At 49.2% G+C, this 17,785-nt stretch overlaps 1 protein-coding gene across 1 annotated transcript; it reads right to left on the bottom strand.

The window, feature by feature from the left end:
- Positions 1–1,461: 1,461 nt before the first annotated feature.
- Positions 1,462–17,304, bottom strand: LOC125644912 (speriolin-like protein). Its single transcript, XM_048869633.2, has 5 exons — positions 16,923–17,304; positions 10,162–10,506; positions 8,812–9,150; positions 5,289–5,434; positions 1,462–3,116 (listed from the first exon to the last, which is right to left on the bottom strand). Exons 1-5 carry the CDS (start codon positions 17,122–17,124, stop codon positions 2,790–2,792), a joined length of 1,359 nt encoding a protein of 452 aa, XP_048725590.2. The 5' UTR covers positions 17,125–17,304; the 3' UTR covers positions 1,462–2,789.
- Between the last annotated feature and the right edge of the window lie 481 nt (positions 17,305–17,785).

Raw genomic sequence — 17,785 nt, 5'->3', positions numbered from 1 at the left:
ACCCTCCGCAGCCTTTGCTGATTCAGAATCACAGTGGATTTTAACATTGCTTGGCAGAAACATAGGGAAGGGGGGTCTGAGGCGCTGCTTGGCTCTGGGACAGCAGGGCCTCCAGCGGTGGGAATCTAAAAGATTGCCTCTTCTGGCAGGAGTAAGTAGTGAGAGTCCAAGAAGCCACCCTTTCTTGCAGCACTAGTGCCTAAGGGCAAGTGCAGGGAAGGCAGGGGAACCCAGCCCCGCCCTACTCCACCGGGTTCCAACGCAGGGATCTTCAAAACCAGTTATCCTGTTGCAGGGTTCAGATCTCCATATCCCTATCCCCTGGGTCGCTTCCTACCCTTAGTCCCGGCTCTGGTATCGCCTCTGCCGGTAGCGGCTCATCGTCCCTTTCGGTCCCCACGGTCAACTGGGCTCCTGAGGCATAATCAGGGTGTTCGGCCTCAGCAGTTTGGAGTCCCGGCAGCTTCTTAGCAGGAGCCTGCAGCACGTGTCTGCTCTCCTCCTCAGTCAGCCCAGACTGAGCTGAGCCACTTCCTTTTATATGCTCCCGCCCCTGGGAGCATGCCCAGCAAGAGCGTTGCCACTGTGGTGTTCATACACCCCATCACAGGCCCAGATTCAGAAAGGTATTTAGATATATCCCTTTGTGCATTCAGAAATAAAACCCCACCCACCCACATACCCAGACCAAGGCAGCAATCCCAGCACCACCTCTGCACCCCTCCTTTACATCTCCCGAGAAATGGTATTTCTGAACTTCAGGCTGCAGAGAACACAGTACTGCATTGTGCTCTAGCCTCTGACAAGGACTAGCTAAGGGAAGGGAAAACGTGTGGCATCTGTGTGATGTTTAGCCTTGCACAGAAAAAACTCCCCTTCGCCGACCATCCTACGCACATCCGCAGGGCTTGCACAGGGCCACATGGCTTTACAGTAACGCTGGAAATGTAGCCCTGGGAGTTTCCTAGGCAGCAGTTGTACACGTGCTCAGTAATTGTACAGGAGCACTGGGGCTGTAAGGCTGTGAACTTCCTCAGCAGCAACGGCACAAGCCTTCGGAGGCCTTGTGGGAGTGCCAGGGCTGTGGTACAGCGAGCTTCCTCTACAGCAGTGGCATAAATGCGCTGAGGAACATCTGCACCACAATGCTGCGAGCTTCCTCCACAGAGGTGGTGAAGGGAAACACACACAGTAAGCGTTAGGGCTCTGGTGCTACTTAGGAGCAGCGGCACGAGCAAGCCTTGCATTTCGGGGCCACAGAATAAAGGTTCAAGCACCTGTCCCACGTCGGGGCTGTTTCAATATTTCACCACCTTTCCTTCCACTCCCATACAAGAAAACCAGGCCAATTAACTTGCAGATTCTTTAATACTTTTGCAGTGACTAGCATGTTTCAAAGATTCTGTTGTATGGCTAATTTTCAGGCAACCAATGGGCGGGTACGAGAGACTTGTCTGCGGACCATGAGTTGAGGACTGCTCCTCTGTATCAACAGACAGCCTGGCTGTAACTGCAGAGCCATGGCCCATCTCTAGCGCTATGCTGTGTATCGGAGAAGAGGGAAGGGATTCCTGACAAGAAGGGCTGCATTCATTATACCACTGCTCAGCTTTTGGACCAGACTGATCTTCTTACTCAGAGGGAGTACTTTGGATTGCTGTTGAGGCCCTGTGACTTCCTCTCCCAGCACCCCCATCCTCAGATCCCCGTGTCACAGCCCTGGTGTCTTTCCTCTCTTCAGGGGGACTACAGGATTCCTGACCCATGTTAATGTTGAATCCCTCTGCAGTAGCTAGAAACCTCACAAATAGAGAACCCAGTCCTGCGACTCTCACTCACGTGGGTAATCTTTCTTCCTACCAATGGGATTACTCAGAGAAGCAAGGGCTATTCTCCTAAGAATGGATCAGGTCTGAAGGCACTTGCTATGCAAAAGCAAACACGGTAATCATTGTTACCCAATGCCAGCTAAAACTTCAATGGGCTTGCTGCTTTCCAGGTGCACAGTGATTTACACATGCAGGTCCCCAGGGCACCAGGCCTGCAGCTCAGAGCAGCCATAAACTCAGTTTAATGGTCTGCCTAAGCGAGGTTCCTGGCCCATAGGATACACAAAGAGATGAGCTTCCCCAGCCCTAGCTGAAAAAGGTGGCAGCTCTAAAGTCACTGGAGTCAAAGGCAGCTGTGTAACCCTGGTGCGTCTCTCTCCTGCGCTCTCTTTTTGGGCTGTGTTTTGTTCTGTAAACATCAAGAGGGCATGAAAAGTCATTCAGCAGCAGGACAGGCATGGCTGGTGCACCAGCCCGTTTGGCTCTCACTGTTCATTCCAGTCAGAAAGGTGAGTGCGTACAAGCAGGATGGATTTCAGTCCCTTTCCCAGTGTCTGTCACAGCACCTCCTGCTGACTGTGGAGCAGGCCACAGCTGGGGACACTGCAGTGACTACAGGTGGAAGCTTTCCCAGCTTTCAGTGCAAAGTCGATCCCGCCATTTCAGGGGGGGAAGAGTGTGATGGGTGGAGGGGGAAGTGACTGCCTTTGGCCTGCTGGCTTTCCCTGTTGGAAGCAGAACAGAGGCTAGGATAGGATAATAGAAAAGAGGATGGGAAAAATCTAGAAACCTCTCACATTAAAAACAAACACACACAGTATTCCTGCTGGAGCTAACTGCTCTGACTGAGCCTCATGACATAGATAAAAAAAAATCCATGTCTGTATTTAAAACTCATGGTTTGAGTTCATGTCTATGGGAGGATAGTTTTGTCAGCGGGGGTACGGTGAGCACGGTCCACTACCAAGCAAAGAGAGGTTTACTGTCTTCCTTGGAGAGTTCACACAAACAGTTCAGCAGCAGCAAAGTGTCGCCAAGGAACTTGGACGGGACGATGTCAATCACGATCTTGCGCAGATCAGCTGGGCTGCTGTGGAGTGGGCTGGAGTGCAGGTCTGGCCGCTGTTTCAGGATGCCGTAGGTGTTGATCAGGAACTCGCTGAACACCGGGTGCACATCCCGGCTGTAGCCCATCTTCTCGAGGCGTGCAGCGAGGGACAGGTAGCGCTGCATCATGGCTCGGTGCTTTTTCTCATCCACAGAGCCATCCAGGCACTTCATGGAGGCCTAGGAGGTTTAAAAAACCAGGGAGAAGCTGTTAGCGCCATTCATAGATAATCATGGGCAGGCCCCGGGGGTTCCTAAAGCCACCACTTTCTGGCTGCATCCACAGCATCTCAGTCTGTCTGCCGCTCAGCGATGACAGTGCTGGAAACTGGCACGCTGGAGAACAAAGTCCCAGTATAGCTGCGGAAGGGACACGGAAGGGCCGGCCAGGGATGAATGAAGCTGCACCTGGCTAGATGCAGCGATAGCTGAAGCTGAGTCGGGTCCTAGACTCTGCAGGCCTCACCTGGCTGGAGGGCCGCACGTTGGCCACCCCTCCATGAACCCTTGTGTTTCTACAGGCAGCTAATGAGCGACTGTATGGACTGAGCTGGGTTTGGCCTGCATGTTAAGGGGCTGGACCCTCAGCTGGTGTAAATCGATGCTGCTCCACTGAAGTGAGCAAGGATGCTGGCAAGCTTTCCAGTTCTCAGGGGAGAGAACTAGGCAGCCCTTCTTGCCAAGGAGAACCAACACCCCCCGGAACATGGGAGTTCTTTTAGCTCTCACCATGCTCGTTACTGTGCAACACAAGTCCCCACCCTCTCCCCTAAGCTACCTGGCTGGCCTCCCCTGTGTGGCTGAATGTCCCAGGGAAGAGAGCAGACCTGCTAGCTGGGAGGGAGTTGGTGCCTCTCCCCTCATTCAGTTACCAACTTTAACAATCAATATTTCTCCCTGACTGACAGCCACTTCCATGGCAGACTACAACATCCTCAGCCTCCTGTGTTCCCCCCATGCACACAACATCGATTCATGAGGCTCACAGGTCACATGCCCAGGTTTCCATGGTAGGGTATGTCTACACTGCCCATTAAGTCGTGATTCTGACTCAGGTTTGAGTCCAAGCCCCCTTCCTGTCCACATACAAATCAGTCTGATTTGGGTGAGCAAGCACTCAGGACCTGGGTCCTAGGGCCCAGCTGGAGGGGAGGGTCAGAGCCCAAGTCCCGCTGTGACTTAGATCCAAGCCCTCTCATTTTGCAGTGTGGACGCAGCTCAAGCCGCCGACCTGAGTCAGAAGATCTGCGTAGTGCAGCATGGACACATTAGCACAGCTGCGAGACCCAGCACCAGCAATCGTTAATCCAGGTTTACAATGCAGTGTGGACGCTCAAGCGTGGTTGGAAACACTGAATCTGCAACCCCAGGTCCCACAGACCTAGATTTACAATGCAGTCTAGACACACCCACAATCTGTTTCACATTGCCGTGGCTCTCTCTGCACAAAAGCCAAATAGACTTTTCATTGCACAAAACCACTTATTTTTCTTATTACCAAGTTTTACGCATATGTGGAGCTCCAGGCCTTTCAAGCAGCTGGGGCTTCTGAGCCTAGTGATTAATTTATGTATCAATAAGCATAACCGTAGCATTTAGAGTATTATGAGTGTAGCTCGCAACTCTTCTGCGAGGGATTATTATCCCCAATTTCACAGATGGGAAACTGAGACATAGAGGCCCAGATGATCCTCAAAGATATTTAGGTGCCCAACTCCCACTGATTTCGGAGAGATTAAGACCAAAATGCATGAAAGGCTGGGACACTGCAAAAAGCCCTTTGGAAGCCCATGAAATTTTCAATGTTGGTGTGTGGCTGCATTTCAGATTTTCGGAGTCCCACTGTAATGCTCTCTCTCTTTCACACACACACGCACACCCCTAGAGTTGGCGGGAACAGGATTTTTCATTTAGCAGGGAATTTTGTGACTTCAAAAAGTCTCCTGTTCTGAAGTGGAATGAAAAAAAACCCCGAAATTCAAAAAGCTATTTTTTTTTTAATTTCATTTTGGTTCCACTGAAATTTTTCATTTTGTCAAAATCAAAATGTTTTGTTCTGATTCTGACTTTTAAAACACTATATATTATGCAACAGAATATAAAATTGAAAAAACTGAAATGAAAATTTATTTCGAAATGGGAAAAAACCAAAAAGGTTCTGTTCTGAAATAGTCGGTTTCAACCTGGTCGATTTGCTGTTTTTCTATTTTTCTTTCAAAATGAATTTTCATCAGAAATGACCCATTTCCATGAAACTTTTTGCTTTCAGCAAATGGACATTGTCCCACTGGAAAATTTCCAGCTGGCTCTATGCACCATCCCGTCCCTCAGCAGATTCAAGGAAGGATTTACCTGTTTGATTTTCTCAGGAATGTTGGACACTGTGTAGCCATAAAGTCTTGTTACTCCAGGAAACACATAAGCAAGGATGCGCCTGTCTAGCTGGAAGGCAATCTCACCCACTATACGGCCATTTTTCTTGCTGTTCAACTCCAACTCTATATGAAGGACAGGCTGGTTGTTAGTTCTATCGTAACTTAAGGCACAAAGGCCAAATGTTTTCACTGTGCTTAGATTCAGGTTAAAGTTTTACTGCTTGGTTTGAGCCAGATGCCAGGAGAGAGGATATATCCTCACACAAGTTATATACATAGATGCGCACATATACAATCAAACACAGCACTGACTTCCCAGTGCCATGCATGAACTGGATAACATCTGCCTCCTTAAATGGATTGGTTATGTAAATACGCATGGAAAAGGACTTTGGAAATAAATACATGTATAAGGAGAAAAGCAGGTCACATTCAGGGCTTTTCTCAGACATAAAAGCCCCATTGCCCTTCCAGATGGGCTTATCCACACTAGGGTCAGGTCTACATTACAAAGTTTTGCTGGCATTACGATGTCAGTCAGGGGTGGGAAAAAACCGTGCCCCCTAGCAACAGAACTGCCAGTGTAGATGCAGCTATGTCGACAGAAGAGTGCTTCTGTGAGCATAGGCAATGTTGCATGGGGAGGTGGTGTTACCATGCCAGCAGAAAAACTCCTTGTGTCAGCATGAGCTGTGTCTGCATTAGGGGGCCCTACAGCATAGCCGTAGTGATGAAGCCATGCTGACAAAGGCTCTGTAGCATAGAGGTATTTAAAAATCATATTGGGGGACCCCCAGGTTCACCTTGCCCTTAGGAGCACATATTAAAATACACACTTGCCCTGTGTACACTAGGACTTTGAAACATGTTAATTAAAACATAGAATCATAGAAATGTGGGGCTGGAAGGGACCTCCAGAAGTCACCCAGCCCAGCACTAAGGCAGGAATAAGTACACCTAGACCATTATTGACAGGTGTTTGTCCAACCTGTTCCTAAAAACCTCCAATGAGGGGGATTCCACAACCTCCCTTGGAAGCCTGTTTCAGGGCATAACTACCTCAATAATTAGAAAGTTTTTCCTAATGCCTAACCTAAATCTCCTTTGCCACGGATTAGGCCAATTACATCTTGCCCTACCTTCAGTGAATATGGAGAAATATTGATCAATGTCTTCATTATAACAGCTCTTGATATATTTGAAGACCATTATCAGGTCCCCCCGAGTCTTCTTTTCTCAAGACTAAACATGATCAGTTTTTCCTCAAGGGTCAGGTTTTCTAAACCTTTTATCATTTTTGTTGCTCTCATCTGTACTCTCTCCCGTTTGTCCACATCTTTCTTAAAGTGTGATGCCCAGAACTGGACACAATACTTCAGTGCTGAGTATCTCCCATGTCTTACATATGACAATTACCTCCCATGCCTTACATACAACACTCCTATTCATGCACCCTGGAATGATATTAGCTTTTTTCATAACTGCATCACATTGTTGACTCCAACTTATGATCCTTTTCAGCAGTGCCAGCACCTAATCACTGAGTCCCCATTTTGTAGCTGTGAATTTGATTTTTCCTTCCTAAGTGAAGTACGGGTACTTTGGATTTGTCTGTATTGAATTTCGCCTTGTTGAAATCAGGCCAATTCTTCAATTTGTCAAGGTCATTTGGAATTCTAATTCTGTCCTCCCAAGTGCTTGCAATCTCTCCAGCTTGGTGTCATCAGCAGATTTTATAAGCATACTCTCCACTCCATTATTCAAGTCATTAATGAAAATAATGACTAGTATGGACCCAGGACTGACCTCTGTGGGACACCACTAGATACGCCCTCCCAGTTTGACAGTGAACCTTTGATAACTACTCTCTGAGTACAGTTTTTCAATCAGTTGTACACCCACTTTATGGTAATTTCATCTAGAAATTTTCCTAGTTTGATTATGAAAATGTCATGGGGGACTGTGTCAAAAGCCTGACTAAAATCAAGGTATATCAAGTCTACTGCTTCCCCTCTTATCCTCTAGGTCAGTAAGCCTCTCAAAGAAGGAAATTAGGTTGTTTTGAAACAATCTGTTCTTCACAAATCCATGTTAGGTAGTCCCTATTACCCTATTACCCTCCAGGTGCTTACAAATTGATTTTTCAGTAATTTGTTCCAGTATCTTTCCAGATATCAAAGTTAGGCTGACTGGACTAAAACAGCCCAGGTCCCCTTTGTTCCTCTTGTTAAAGATTAGAACTGTGCTTGTCCTTCTCCAGTCCTTGGAATCTCACCCACTCTCCATGAATTATCACAGCAAATTGCTAAAGGCTTCCAGGTTGCTTCAGCTAGTTCTTTAAGTACCCTAGGATGAACTTTATCAGGCCCTGCTGACTTGGATAGACCTAATTTATTTTCTATAACTTGTTCTTTGCCTATTTTGGCCTGCATTCCTTCCCCCTTGGTGTTAATATTAATTGTGTTGAGTATATGGTCACCATTAAACATTTTTTAGTGAATACTGAAGCAAAATAGGCATTAAACACCTCAGCTTTCTTGATGTCATTAGCTATTAGCTCACCTTCCCCAGTAAGTAGGGAACCTACCCTTTCCTTCATCCTGCTTTTGAACCTAATGTATTTAAAGAGCCTCTTCTTATTGCCTTTTATGTCTCTTGCTAGGTGTAACTCATTTTGAGTCTTAGTCTTTCTGACCTTGTCCCTACATGTTTGTGCTATTCTTTTGTACTTCTCCTTCGTAATCTGTCCATGCTTCCACTTTCGGTAGGCTTCTTTTTTGATTTTCAGGTCATTAAAGACCTCCTGATGCAACCATATTGGACTCTTGAGAACATAAGAACGGCCATACTGGGTCAGACCAATGATCCATTTAGCCCAGTATCCTGTCTTCCCACAGCGGCCAATGCCAGGTCCTTCAGAGGGAATGAATGGAGCATGTAATCATCCCGTGATTCATCCCCACCACCCATTCCCAGCGTCTGGTAACAAAGGCTAAGGACACTTCAGAGCATGGTTTTGTATTCCTGCCCATCCTGGCTAATAGCCATTGAAGGACCTATCCTCTATAAACTTATCCAGTTCTTTTTTGACCTGATATACTCTTACTATACTTCCTATCTTTCCCTTGCATCATGATAGTTTGCAGTTGTGCCTTTAATACTGTCTCCTTGAGAAACTGCCAGCTCTTCTGAACTTTTTCCCTTAGATTTTCTTCCCATAGGACCTTACCTACCAGTTCTCTGCGTTTGTTAACATCTACTTTTTATAAAAATCAATTGGCCTTATTCTGCTGCTCTCATCACTTCTTCCTTTCCTTAGATGCAAAATGTTGGTGATCAAGTTTTAAAAGATGCCTTTTATCCTAGTGTGGCCAAGCTCTAGGGCAACAAAAAGCCCCCACTCCCCCATGCTTGCAGAGACAGCTTATGATTAGAGTCAGTTAAGCCCATCCTTAGCTACAGTTATTAGCAGCAAGGCCAGGGTGAAATCACGTCATTACCGTTTAAATAATAGGTATGGGGCTTCCGCGGCTCATCTCCTCCTGGGCTCTCTGAGAACCAGACTCTCTTTTTCCTGTGCATCTCTTCTGAGTCCAGGGACATTTTCTCACCCACTGTGTCCCGTGCATTGTTTATAAGGGGGACTGGCTTCCTTGGGGGAATTCCCAGGGGAAATGGCTCCAGTGTTTTGAAGTATCCTGGAAACACAGCCTGTGCCTGGGCTCCTTCCTTGTGTGAAATGCTGAGGGGATTTGAGGAAACAAATTCTCCCAGGGACGATGGCTGGGGCTGACTCAGCGGGTCTGGTGCATTGAGGACACTTCCATGCTGCTGGTGAGCTACAACAAAGCAAAAGGGGGTATAGGATCAGAGTTAGCCATGGCTTCCTATAGATTTCCAGTGAAGAGGGCCTGAGAAAATCTAGAGGGCCCAGCTCTGATTATCTGTCTAGGTGTTTATGAACGTAAATCCAAGTGCCTGCTTAGTGCCTCTCATTTTGGGGATCTCAGTGTCTGATAATCTCTAGAATCAACAACATTTAAAACTGGACACACCATCTTGCCCAGCTCTCTTCATACAAACATAACTGGACACAACTCAGGAGGGTTGTCTTTGTTCAGAGAGGGCTTTGGCTGGAAGAACAGGTGGTGAGGTGCACTGGCAGAGTTGTCAGTAGCATGGGAAACTCCATGGCTTTTTCTAGTCACTGCTCTCAGAGAATGTCCCATAGCCAAGGACAAGTGTATTTGGGAAGTTTGGTGGGGATGTACTGAGCAGAGTAATTGGAGAGTTCAGAGTTTGTGAGAGCAGGGTCAGCCCTGACCCCTTCTCCATCTTGTCTTTCCCTGTGGTCCTTTTGGGTGCATCCCTCTCTGGGGTGGGGATGGTGGCAAATCAGCCTGGGGCCAAGAGCCAGCTGGTTTGGGGGGTTCCTGTCACTAACATTTCTGCCACTGTATGTGTGTGACCACAGGATCAGGCAAGGGGATCACCTCACTTTGAACGCTTTCAAGTTTTCCTGGAAGTCAGAGGACAAACTGTCGCAGCCAAAGATTTATGTCCTGCATCCACCACAAGCAACTTGTTCACCTTAGAACAAGAGGAAGGGGACTAGCCGTATCAGCTGAAAAAAACCCCCCACATGAGACACAAACCTAAATGCAATGTAACACTGATTCAGGGCTCGCCCTGGCTTCTAGAGGACATGGTCCCTCGGTCCAGCACTGGTGCCCCTGCCCTCTTGGCCTGATCCTGAGAAGCACAGACACCACTTGAAACGCTTACTGTAGTCACCTGGATGTTGAGAGCTCCATGAAATCTTGAGCTACAATAGAGGGGTCAGTTCTTACCCATCCCATATAAACGAGCTTTATCTCCTCCAGGTGAAGCCACGTCTGTGAAGCAGACTTTCTTCAGCCTTGAGAGGTCTATGGATTCTGGCAGCTGTTTCTCCACCTTGGTGGTCCAGGAAGTGCTGGAAAGCAGGATTGGTTTCCTCTCCCTAGGTGTAGGCTGAAACAAAGTGGGATTATTGGGAATCCCCTTAAATGTAGCCTCTGCCTGGGCCTTGGGGCTAGACAGAGTTGCTTCCTCATTTGCAATATGGAGAGGGGAATAACTGAACTCCTGCAGCAGCGAAGGGTGTAGGTGACTTGGGCTCTCCAGTGGCTTGATATCTCTTCTGTGAGGCTGGGCTGCAACAGAGAACAGAGAATACACTGTTACCATTCAAAAGAAGGCTTTTACTCGGGCAGCTGATCTCTTTTTCTCTGGTGCTAGAACGTCTACGAATCGCCATGGGAGGTGCCATGTGCCTGACAGAGCTTGGCAGCAGGGCAGTGTTGTCAGACACATTGCCAGTGAACCTTATTGGTGCCCCTTCAGTCGTGTCCTGTTGGGATCCAAGAAGTGGGTGGGCGGAAGCGGGCTCGCTGCTACAGGACCTCCCCGCAGCCTAAGGGGAGGATCCACAGGTCCAGGATTCCAAATAATTACGGGGGACAACTAAGGCGACAACAGGAACGGGAGTGAGGTCACAGGGCTAAACGAAGGGAACCTACGGGGACACCAAGCAGAGAACCCTGGACAGTGCCCACTGCTCCTTGAAGACGTCAAGGGAGCCAGTGGAGTGTCCCCGGGTAGATAGACCCTTCCAAACCGAGAGCTCCAGTGAGCGTGAAAAGACGGTTGCATGTTACAGCTACAGTGCAGCGCCCTCTCCTGGAGAGAGAGGGGAAAAGCAAACAACAATTGGCTGGTGTCACGTTAGAGAAGATTGAGGTAGGTGGGGGTCATCTTAGAAGACAGGGAGGGCGACCCTGTTGCACCAGGGTGGAATCAGTTTGCTGGTGGGGCTGTCATCAGAGAAAATAAATTAACAGGTCTGTCATAAATAGGTCTTATTTATTTATTTATTTATTTAGGAAAATAAATTAACAGGTCTGTCATTTAATCTGATGAGGTTCAATAAGGATAAGTGCAGGGTCCTGCACTTAGGACGGAAGAACCCAATGCACAGCTACAGACTAGGGACCGAATGGCTAGGCAGCAGTTCTGCGGAAAAGGACCTAGGGGTGACAGTGGACGAGAAGCTGGATATGAGTCAGCAGTGTGCCCTTGTTGCCAAGAAGGCCAATGGCATTTTGGGATGTATAAGTAGGGGCATAGCGAGCAGATCGAGGGACGTGATCGTTCCCCTCTATTCGACATTGGTGAGGCCTCATCTGGAGTACTGTGTCCAGTTTTGGGCCCCACACTTCAAGAAGGATGTGGATAAATTGGAGAGAGTCCAGCGAAGGGCAACAAAAATGATTAGGGGTCTGGAACACATGACTTATGAGGAGAGGCTGAGGGAGCTGGGATTGTTTAGCCTGCAGAAGAGAAGAATGAGGGGGGATTTGATAGCTGCTTTCAACTACCTGAAAGGGGGTTCCAAAGAGGATGGCTCTAGACTGTTCTCAATGGTATCAGATGACAGAACGAGGAGTAATGGTCTCAAGCTGCAGTGGGGGAGGTTTAGATTGGATATTAGGAAAAACTTTTTCACTATGAGGGTGGTGAAACACTGGAATGCGTTACCTAGGGAGGTGGTAGAATCTCCTTCCTTAGAGGTTTTTAAGGTCAGGCTTGACAAAGCCCTGGCTGGGATGATTTAACTGGGAATTGGTCCTGCTTCGAGCAGGGGGTTGGACTAGATGACCTTCTGGGGTCCCTTCCAACCCTTATATTCTATGATTCTATGAAATATAAAGGGAAGGGTAAACCCCTTTGAAATCCCTCCTGGCCAGGGGAAAGCTCCTCTCACCTGTAAAGGGTTAAGAAGCTAAAGGTAACCTCGCTGGCACCTGACCAAAATGACCAATGAGGAGACAAGATACTTTCAAAAGCTGGGAGGAGGGAGAGAAACAAAGGGTCTGTGTCTGTCTATATGCTGGTTTCTGCTGGGGATAGACCAGGAATGGAGTCTTAGAACTTTTAGTAAGTAATCTAGCTAGGTATGTGTTAGATTATGATTTCTTTAAATGGCTGAGAAAAGAATTGTGCTGAATAGAATAACTATTTCTGTCTGTGTATCTTTTTTGTAACTTAAGGTTTTGCCTAGAGGGGTTCTCTATGTTTTTGAATCTAACTACCCTGTAAGATATCTACCATCCTGATTTTACAGGGGGGATTTCTTTATTTCTATTTACTTGTATTTTTATTAAAAGTCTTCTTGTAAGAAAACTGAATGCTTTTTCATTGTTCTCAGATCCAAGGGTTTGGGTCTGTGGTCACCTATGCAAATTGGTGAGGCTTTTTATCCAACATTTCCCAGGAAACGGGGGGTGCAAGTGTTGGGAGGATTGTTCATTGTTCTTAAGATCCAAGGGTCTGGGTCTGTAGTCACCTAGGCAAATTGGTGAGGCTTTTTACCAAACCTTGTCCAGGAAGTGGGGTGCAAGGTTTTGGGAAGTATTTTGGGGGGAAGGATGAGTCCAAACAGCTCTTCCCCAGTAACCAGTATTAGTTTGGTGGTGGTAGCGGCCAATCCAAGGACAACGGGTGGAATATTTTGTACCTTGGGGAAGTTTTGACCTAAGCTGGTAAAGATAAGCTTAGGAGGTTTTCATGCAGGTCCCCACATCTGTACCCTAGAGTTCAGAGTGGGGGAGGAACCTTGACAAGGTCAGATCAGGTTATTTCTCAGACCAGCTTGTGGCCAGGAATCCTCGCTGGTGAGTTGTTACTAACAGTCCATGGAATAAGGAGAGTGGGGAACAGAACTGCCCACCCCCATACACAGCCAACCCCAGGACTGAGTGCTTGTTTTGGATAGTTCCTGTATTCTCTCTCTTTAAGGCCTGCCCTGCCTCCCAAAGGATGTGCTGGCTGACAAGAAGGTGTCCACCTTACACCACTTGCCTAAGGGATGGGCATGCATTGCGAAACTTGTTTCCTGGGTCCCTGTGCCCTTCTCTCCAGGGGCGGAGCCTTAGACAGAACACGCTGCACTGGGTCCATGTGGACCAATGTTGAAGCAGCAACAGGCAGAGGAAAGACCTTTGCTGTTGAGAGCGGGGGATCAGAAATGCCGGTTCTGAACACCAGCAATATGCCTCTGGGACATGGGACCACAGACAGGCATTCCCTGTCATCCTGAGCCACATCAGCCCGTCACGTGCAATGGCAAGTATCAGGGCAGGCACAACTGCCTTGTTACACCCATCTCTGGGGCTTAGCCCTATTCCCCTTGGGGAAGTGATAATGAAAACGCCCTCCCTCACATGGCCTCTGGCTTCAATGCTACAGTTGGGTGGAGATGCCCTGTCCGTGAAAATGAGCCAAGGCGCCCCCACAGCCCACAGATCTATCGCACTGCCCACACCTCACAAACAGCAGCCAGTTCTCAGCACTGGAAGAAGGGAGGAATGTAACATGCTGGGGGCATCTCTTCCAGATTCCTGAAGAGGATTTCAGAACAAGGAGGGAATGCCCAGGTTTTACACAGAGCCCAGAGCATGCAGGGACTGGACTATGGTAATTCAGTGAGCACTAAGCTTATATTCGTACAGAGCAGCCATTGGTAGTAATGCTCAGAGTTCCCCACCTCAGTCTTCAGTCTCCCAGAAAACCTTGATTTAAGGAGCTCCTGGGAACTACAGACATAACAGAGCACCCTATCAATAATCTGTCTGGATGATAGGATGACCATTGTCTATCAACGCTATTATGGACCAGATCTTCACTCAGCTGATGTAAGCCAATGTTGCTCCATGACTTCAATGGAACCACGTTGGTTTGCACCAGATGAGCTTTATGTCTTCTAACAAGGCCTCGCTATTTCTGTCGTTCCTGCAGGTCATCTGGGGTAACGAACACCTGCAAGAGATGGCGGGAGGGCCGAGGGCATTGCTGGAGGAAATCACAGTAGGAATTTGACTGGGGGATAAGGGACCTTTGAAACTTCACACTATCTGTCAGGGGGTGACATTTTCCCTCCCCGTCCCCCAGAATGTGTGATATTGCAGTCAGTAGAGCAGATTGCTTGGTGGACAGCTCAGTGAATCTGGGCAGTCTTGTCTGCAAAATAAATTGAGACCTCCTCAGACAGGGCTGGCCATCTCCATGATAACAGATCAATTCCAGAAAGGATTCTGGAATACCAGGTCTTCTAAGTCTCTCCCAGTTTTGCTCAGTGAGGTATTGGAGGTGCCATAACCTGCTGGTTAGACCCAGGGGTCTCTAGAAAGGAGATGTTGGGTGCATTGTTCATGTAGATTATCTGCACAGGGTCATATACCATGCTCATCACCGTAGTGCAGGGGTCGGCAACCTATGGCAGGCAGCAGCGAGCCATTAAAAATCCTGCCCGTCCCGGCCCGCTCTTCTCCGCCCTCCCTCCCCTCCCCCGGGGCAGGGTGAAGAAGCTTGGTCCTGCCGGCTGCTGCAGGGCAGGCAAGTTCCTCCCTCCCACCTCTTCCCCCAGTGCGCTGGGTTCCTGCCCCTCCCCCTCTCCCTCCCTGTCGCCAATCAGCTGATGCCCCTTGCGCGGGAGGGGGAGAAGCGGAGCCGCAGCGTGCTCACTGCTCCTGGGAGGAGGCGGAGAAGAGGGGGGGATGGAGCCATGGGGATGGGGGGGTGGAATCAGGGCATATCCCCTCCAGCCCCCTGCTGTGAGCTGCTCTGGGCAGGGGGCTGGGAGCACCCCCACGACCCCAGCCCACACCCCCAGCCCTCTGCCCTCACACCTGCACCTCCCCACACACCCTCCCAGCCCTCTGCTCTCACTCCTGCATCCTCCCTCACACCCCCCACCCTCTGCCCTGACCCCTGCACCCCCCTCACACACCCCCAGCCTCCTGCCCTGACCCCTGAACCCCCCACGACCCCAGTCCTGACTCCAGCACCCCCCCACATACCCAGCCCCCCACACCCCATGTCCTGACTCTTGCACCCCCTACATTCCCACCCTCATCCCTCGCACCAAATGGGAGCTGCCCAGGTAAGCACTCCACCCCAAAACCTCCTGCCCCAACCCTGAACCCCCTCCCTCATTCTAGCTCCTGGCCAGACCTTACACCCCAACCCTCAGCCTGCTCCTTCACCCCCAGCCCTGTGCTCAGCGCACTCCCACCCTCAGCTCACTGCAGAGAGAGGAAGAGAATAGGCTAGAACCAGGGAGAAAGTAGGTACCCACTCTATGTGGGCAGGGCTGGGATCCCAGACTGGCAGCGGGCTGAGCGGGCCCGGCAGTCGGGACCCTGGCTGGCAGGAGCCGGCAGACGGAACCCCAGATTGGTAGCAGGCTGAGCAGCAGCGGGCTGAGCTGCTCAACCCACTGCTGGTCTGGGGTCCTGGCCGCCGGCCCCTTGCCGGCCAGGGCCCTGCTCAGCCTGCTGCCGGCCAAGGTGAAGGGAACCCCAGGCTGGCAGCGGGCTGAGCGGGCCGGTGGCGTAAGATCAGCATTTTAATTTAATTTTAAATGAAGCTTCTTAAACATTTTGAAAAACCTTGTTTGCTTTACATACAACAATAGTTTAGTTATGTAATATATAGACGTATAGAGAGACCTTCTAAAAAACGTTAAAATGTATCACTGGCACGCGAAACCTTAAATGAAAGTGAATAAATGAAGACTCGGCCCATCACTTCTGAAAGGTTGCCGATCTGCTGTAGTGTCTCTCTCTTAGCGAGAAGAAAGACCCAGTTTCTGATAGAGGAGGGGCTCAGATGGAGTAAAGGACTCACACTTATACCACGTGGCTGACTGAGAGTGCGCACACCGTTTGCTTGCAGCCGGAGAATTACTGTGTGACAGTTTGGGAATCTGTCTGTCTATGTGACCTTATGAATTCCAGATTGATTTAACGAGTTCTCTGTATATTTACACCCTTAGAGGTGTCCTTCACTGTGTCCTTGCATCATCCCACTTGTGTTAAGGTGAGAGGGCTTGGTACCTGAATGGGATTGAGGACCATCAACAACTGAATAACCTTGCCCAAGCAGGACAATGGAGACGACCAGCCAAAGGCTACTGACTTGCTCATGGCTGATCTGTCGCAGCACACTGAAGATCAAGGAATGGAAAAAACCTCAGAGGAAGAACAGGAAGAGACAAAGGCTTTAGAATGTGCTATTAGAAGGGGGTTTTCTCTTGCAAAGTAGAGATGAGAGCCACAGAGCAAGACTGGGCCGGTGGAAAGAGAAGTGCGTTTGCAAAGTCTGTGTGTCCCTTGCTTTAATTGTCACGTCATCCCCAAAGGGTGAAACAGTAGCACACAGGGTCCAAGGCTTTGGTGGAACTCTGGGGAGCGTGCAGTAGTGACTGGGGAGGTCTGGGAGAGCTGGCACTGGTTTCAGGGCCTAGGCAGAGGCACTGCAGAATCCCATATCTCAGAAAGGGGCTAGACAGAGAATATGCACGCTGGGTACATGAGCCTAAAAGCCCAGAGCTTGCAACAATGAGTGGTCTCTACCCAGACCCGGCGCACAGGAGATCGATTGGGTGGATCCAAACAGAGCAGCCTGGGGACTGTCCACTAGGGGGAGCTCAGCCAAGGCTCTCACCTATTGCATTAGAGGGCCATTACTCAAAAGAACAAACAGGATCGATGTTCCAGGTTCTCCTTACCTCCTTGTCCTGGCGAACGGGCATTCGGATACACGGGAGCAGGGTGGGAAGTGACAATTCGCCCTTCGTGGCTGTTTTCATAGTGCTGACTCAGTAACGAACGTAATTCATAGTTCTCCCGGAGCAATCTAACCTGATCTTTCAGGTATTCATTTTCATTCTGAATTGTCTTCATCCACTCATTATCCTCTGTCATTGTCATCCTCCTTGCCCTTGGAGGAGTCAGTTGTAGCAGACAGCCTCAGCGGGGCAAGAGTCACCTGTCCCAGCGCTCGGAAAGGCCCACAGGAAACCTTAGAACGTTCCCACACCATTGTGATATCACTTGCTCTTAAAGGAACAGCTGGGATTTTAGCCCTGAAGGTCATTTCGTGGTGCAGGACGTCCCACGGAGCTCATCGCACTGGATGGGGCTGAGCACACGACAGATCACTCACAATGCTGTGCGCTGCAGTAGAGCTCTTTACCCACAGGTTATCTGCAAGTCTTGCTTCAAACAGACAGGCACACGGAGTGCGGCCTGGGCTCCTACTCAGAGATGACCAGTCCACTCACCTTTCTAGGGCATAGATGAGTGGAACAGATGCTCTTGGTACATGGAAATGGTAGAGGAACCTGTTTGTCTGGTCTCAGACCACTAGGGTGTGCTGTGCGGCTGTCGGTGATACCCCAACGACTACACCTCTTCCTCTGGGCACAGAAGAGCCTGCAGAGGAATGGAAGGGAAGGGATAGGACTGGAATTACAGGGGTTGGGGCTCATGAATAGAAGGGGACAGACATTCAAGGGACGTTCATATAGCTAATTTTCCAGCACCTTTCCAGCACAGATGGTGGTTTAGCCAGGGCGGAGAATGCCTCCCC

Source organism: Caretta caretta, chromosome 11 (assembly GCF_965140235.1).
Source record: "Caretta caretta isolate rCarCar2 chromosome 11, rCarCar1.hap1, whole genome shotgun sequence".
Classification (NCBI taxonomy): domain Eukaryota; kingdom Metazoa; phylum Chordata; order Testudines; family Cheloniidae; genus Caretta; species Caretta caretta.
Note: the sequence above shows the minus strand (reverse complement) of the source record. Positions and strands in the feature narration are given on the sequence as shown.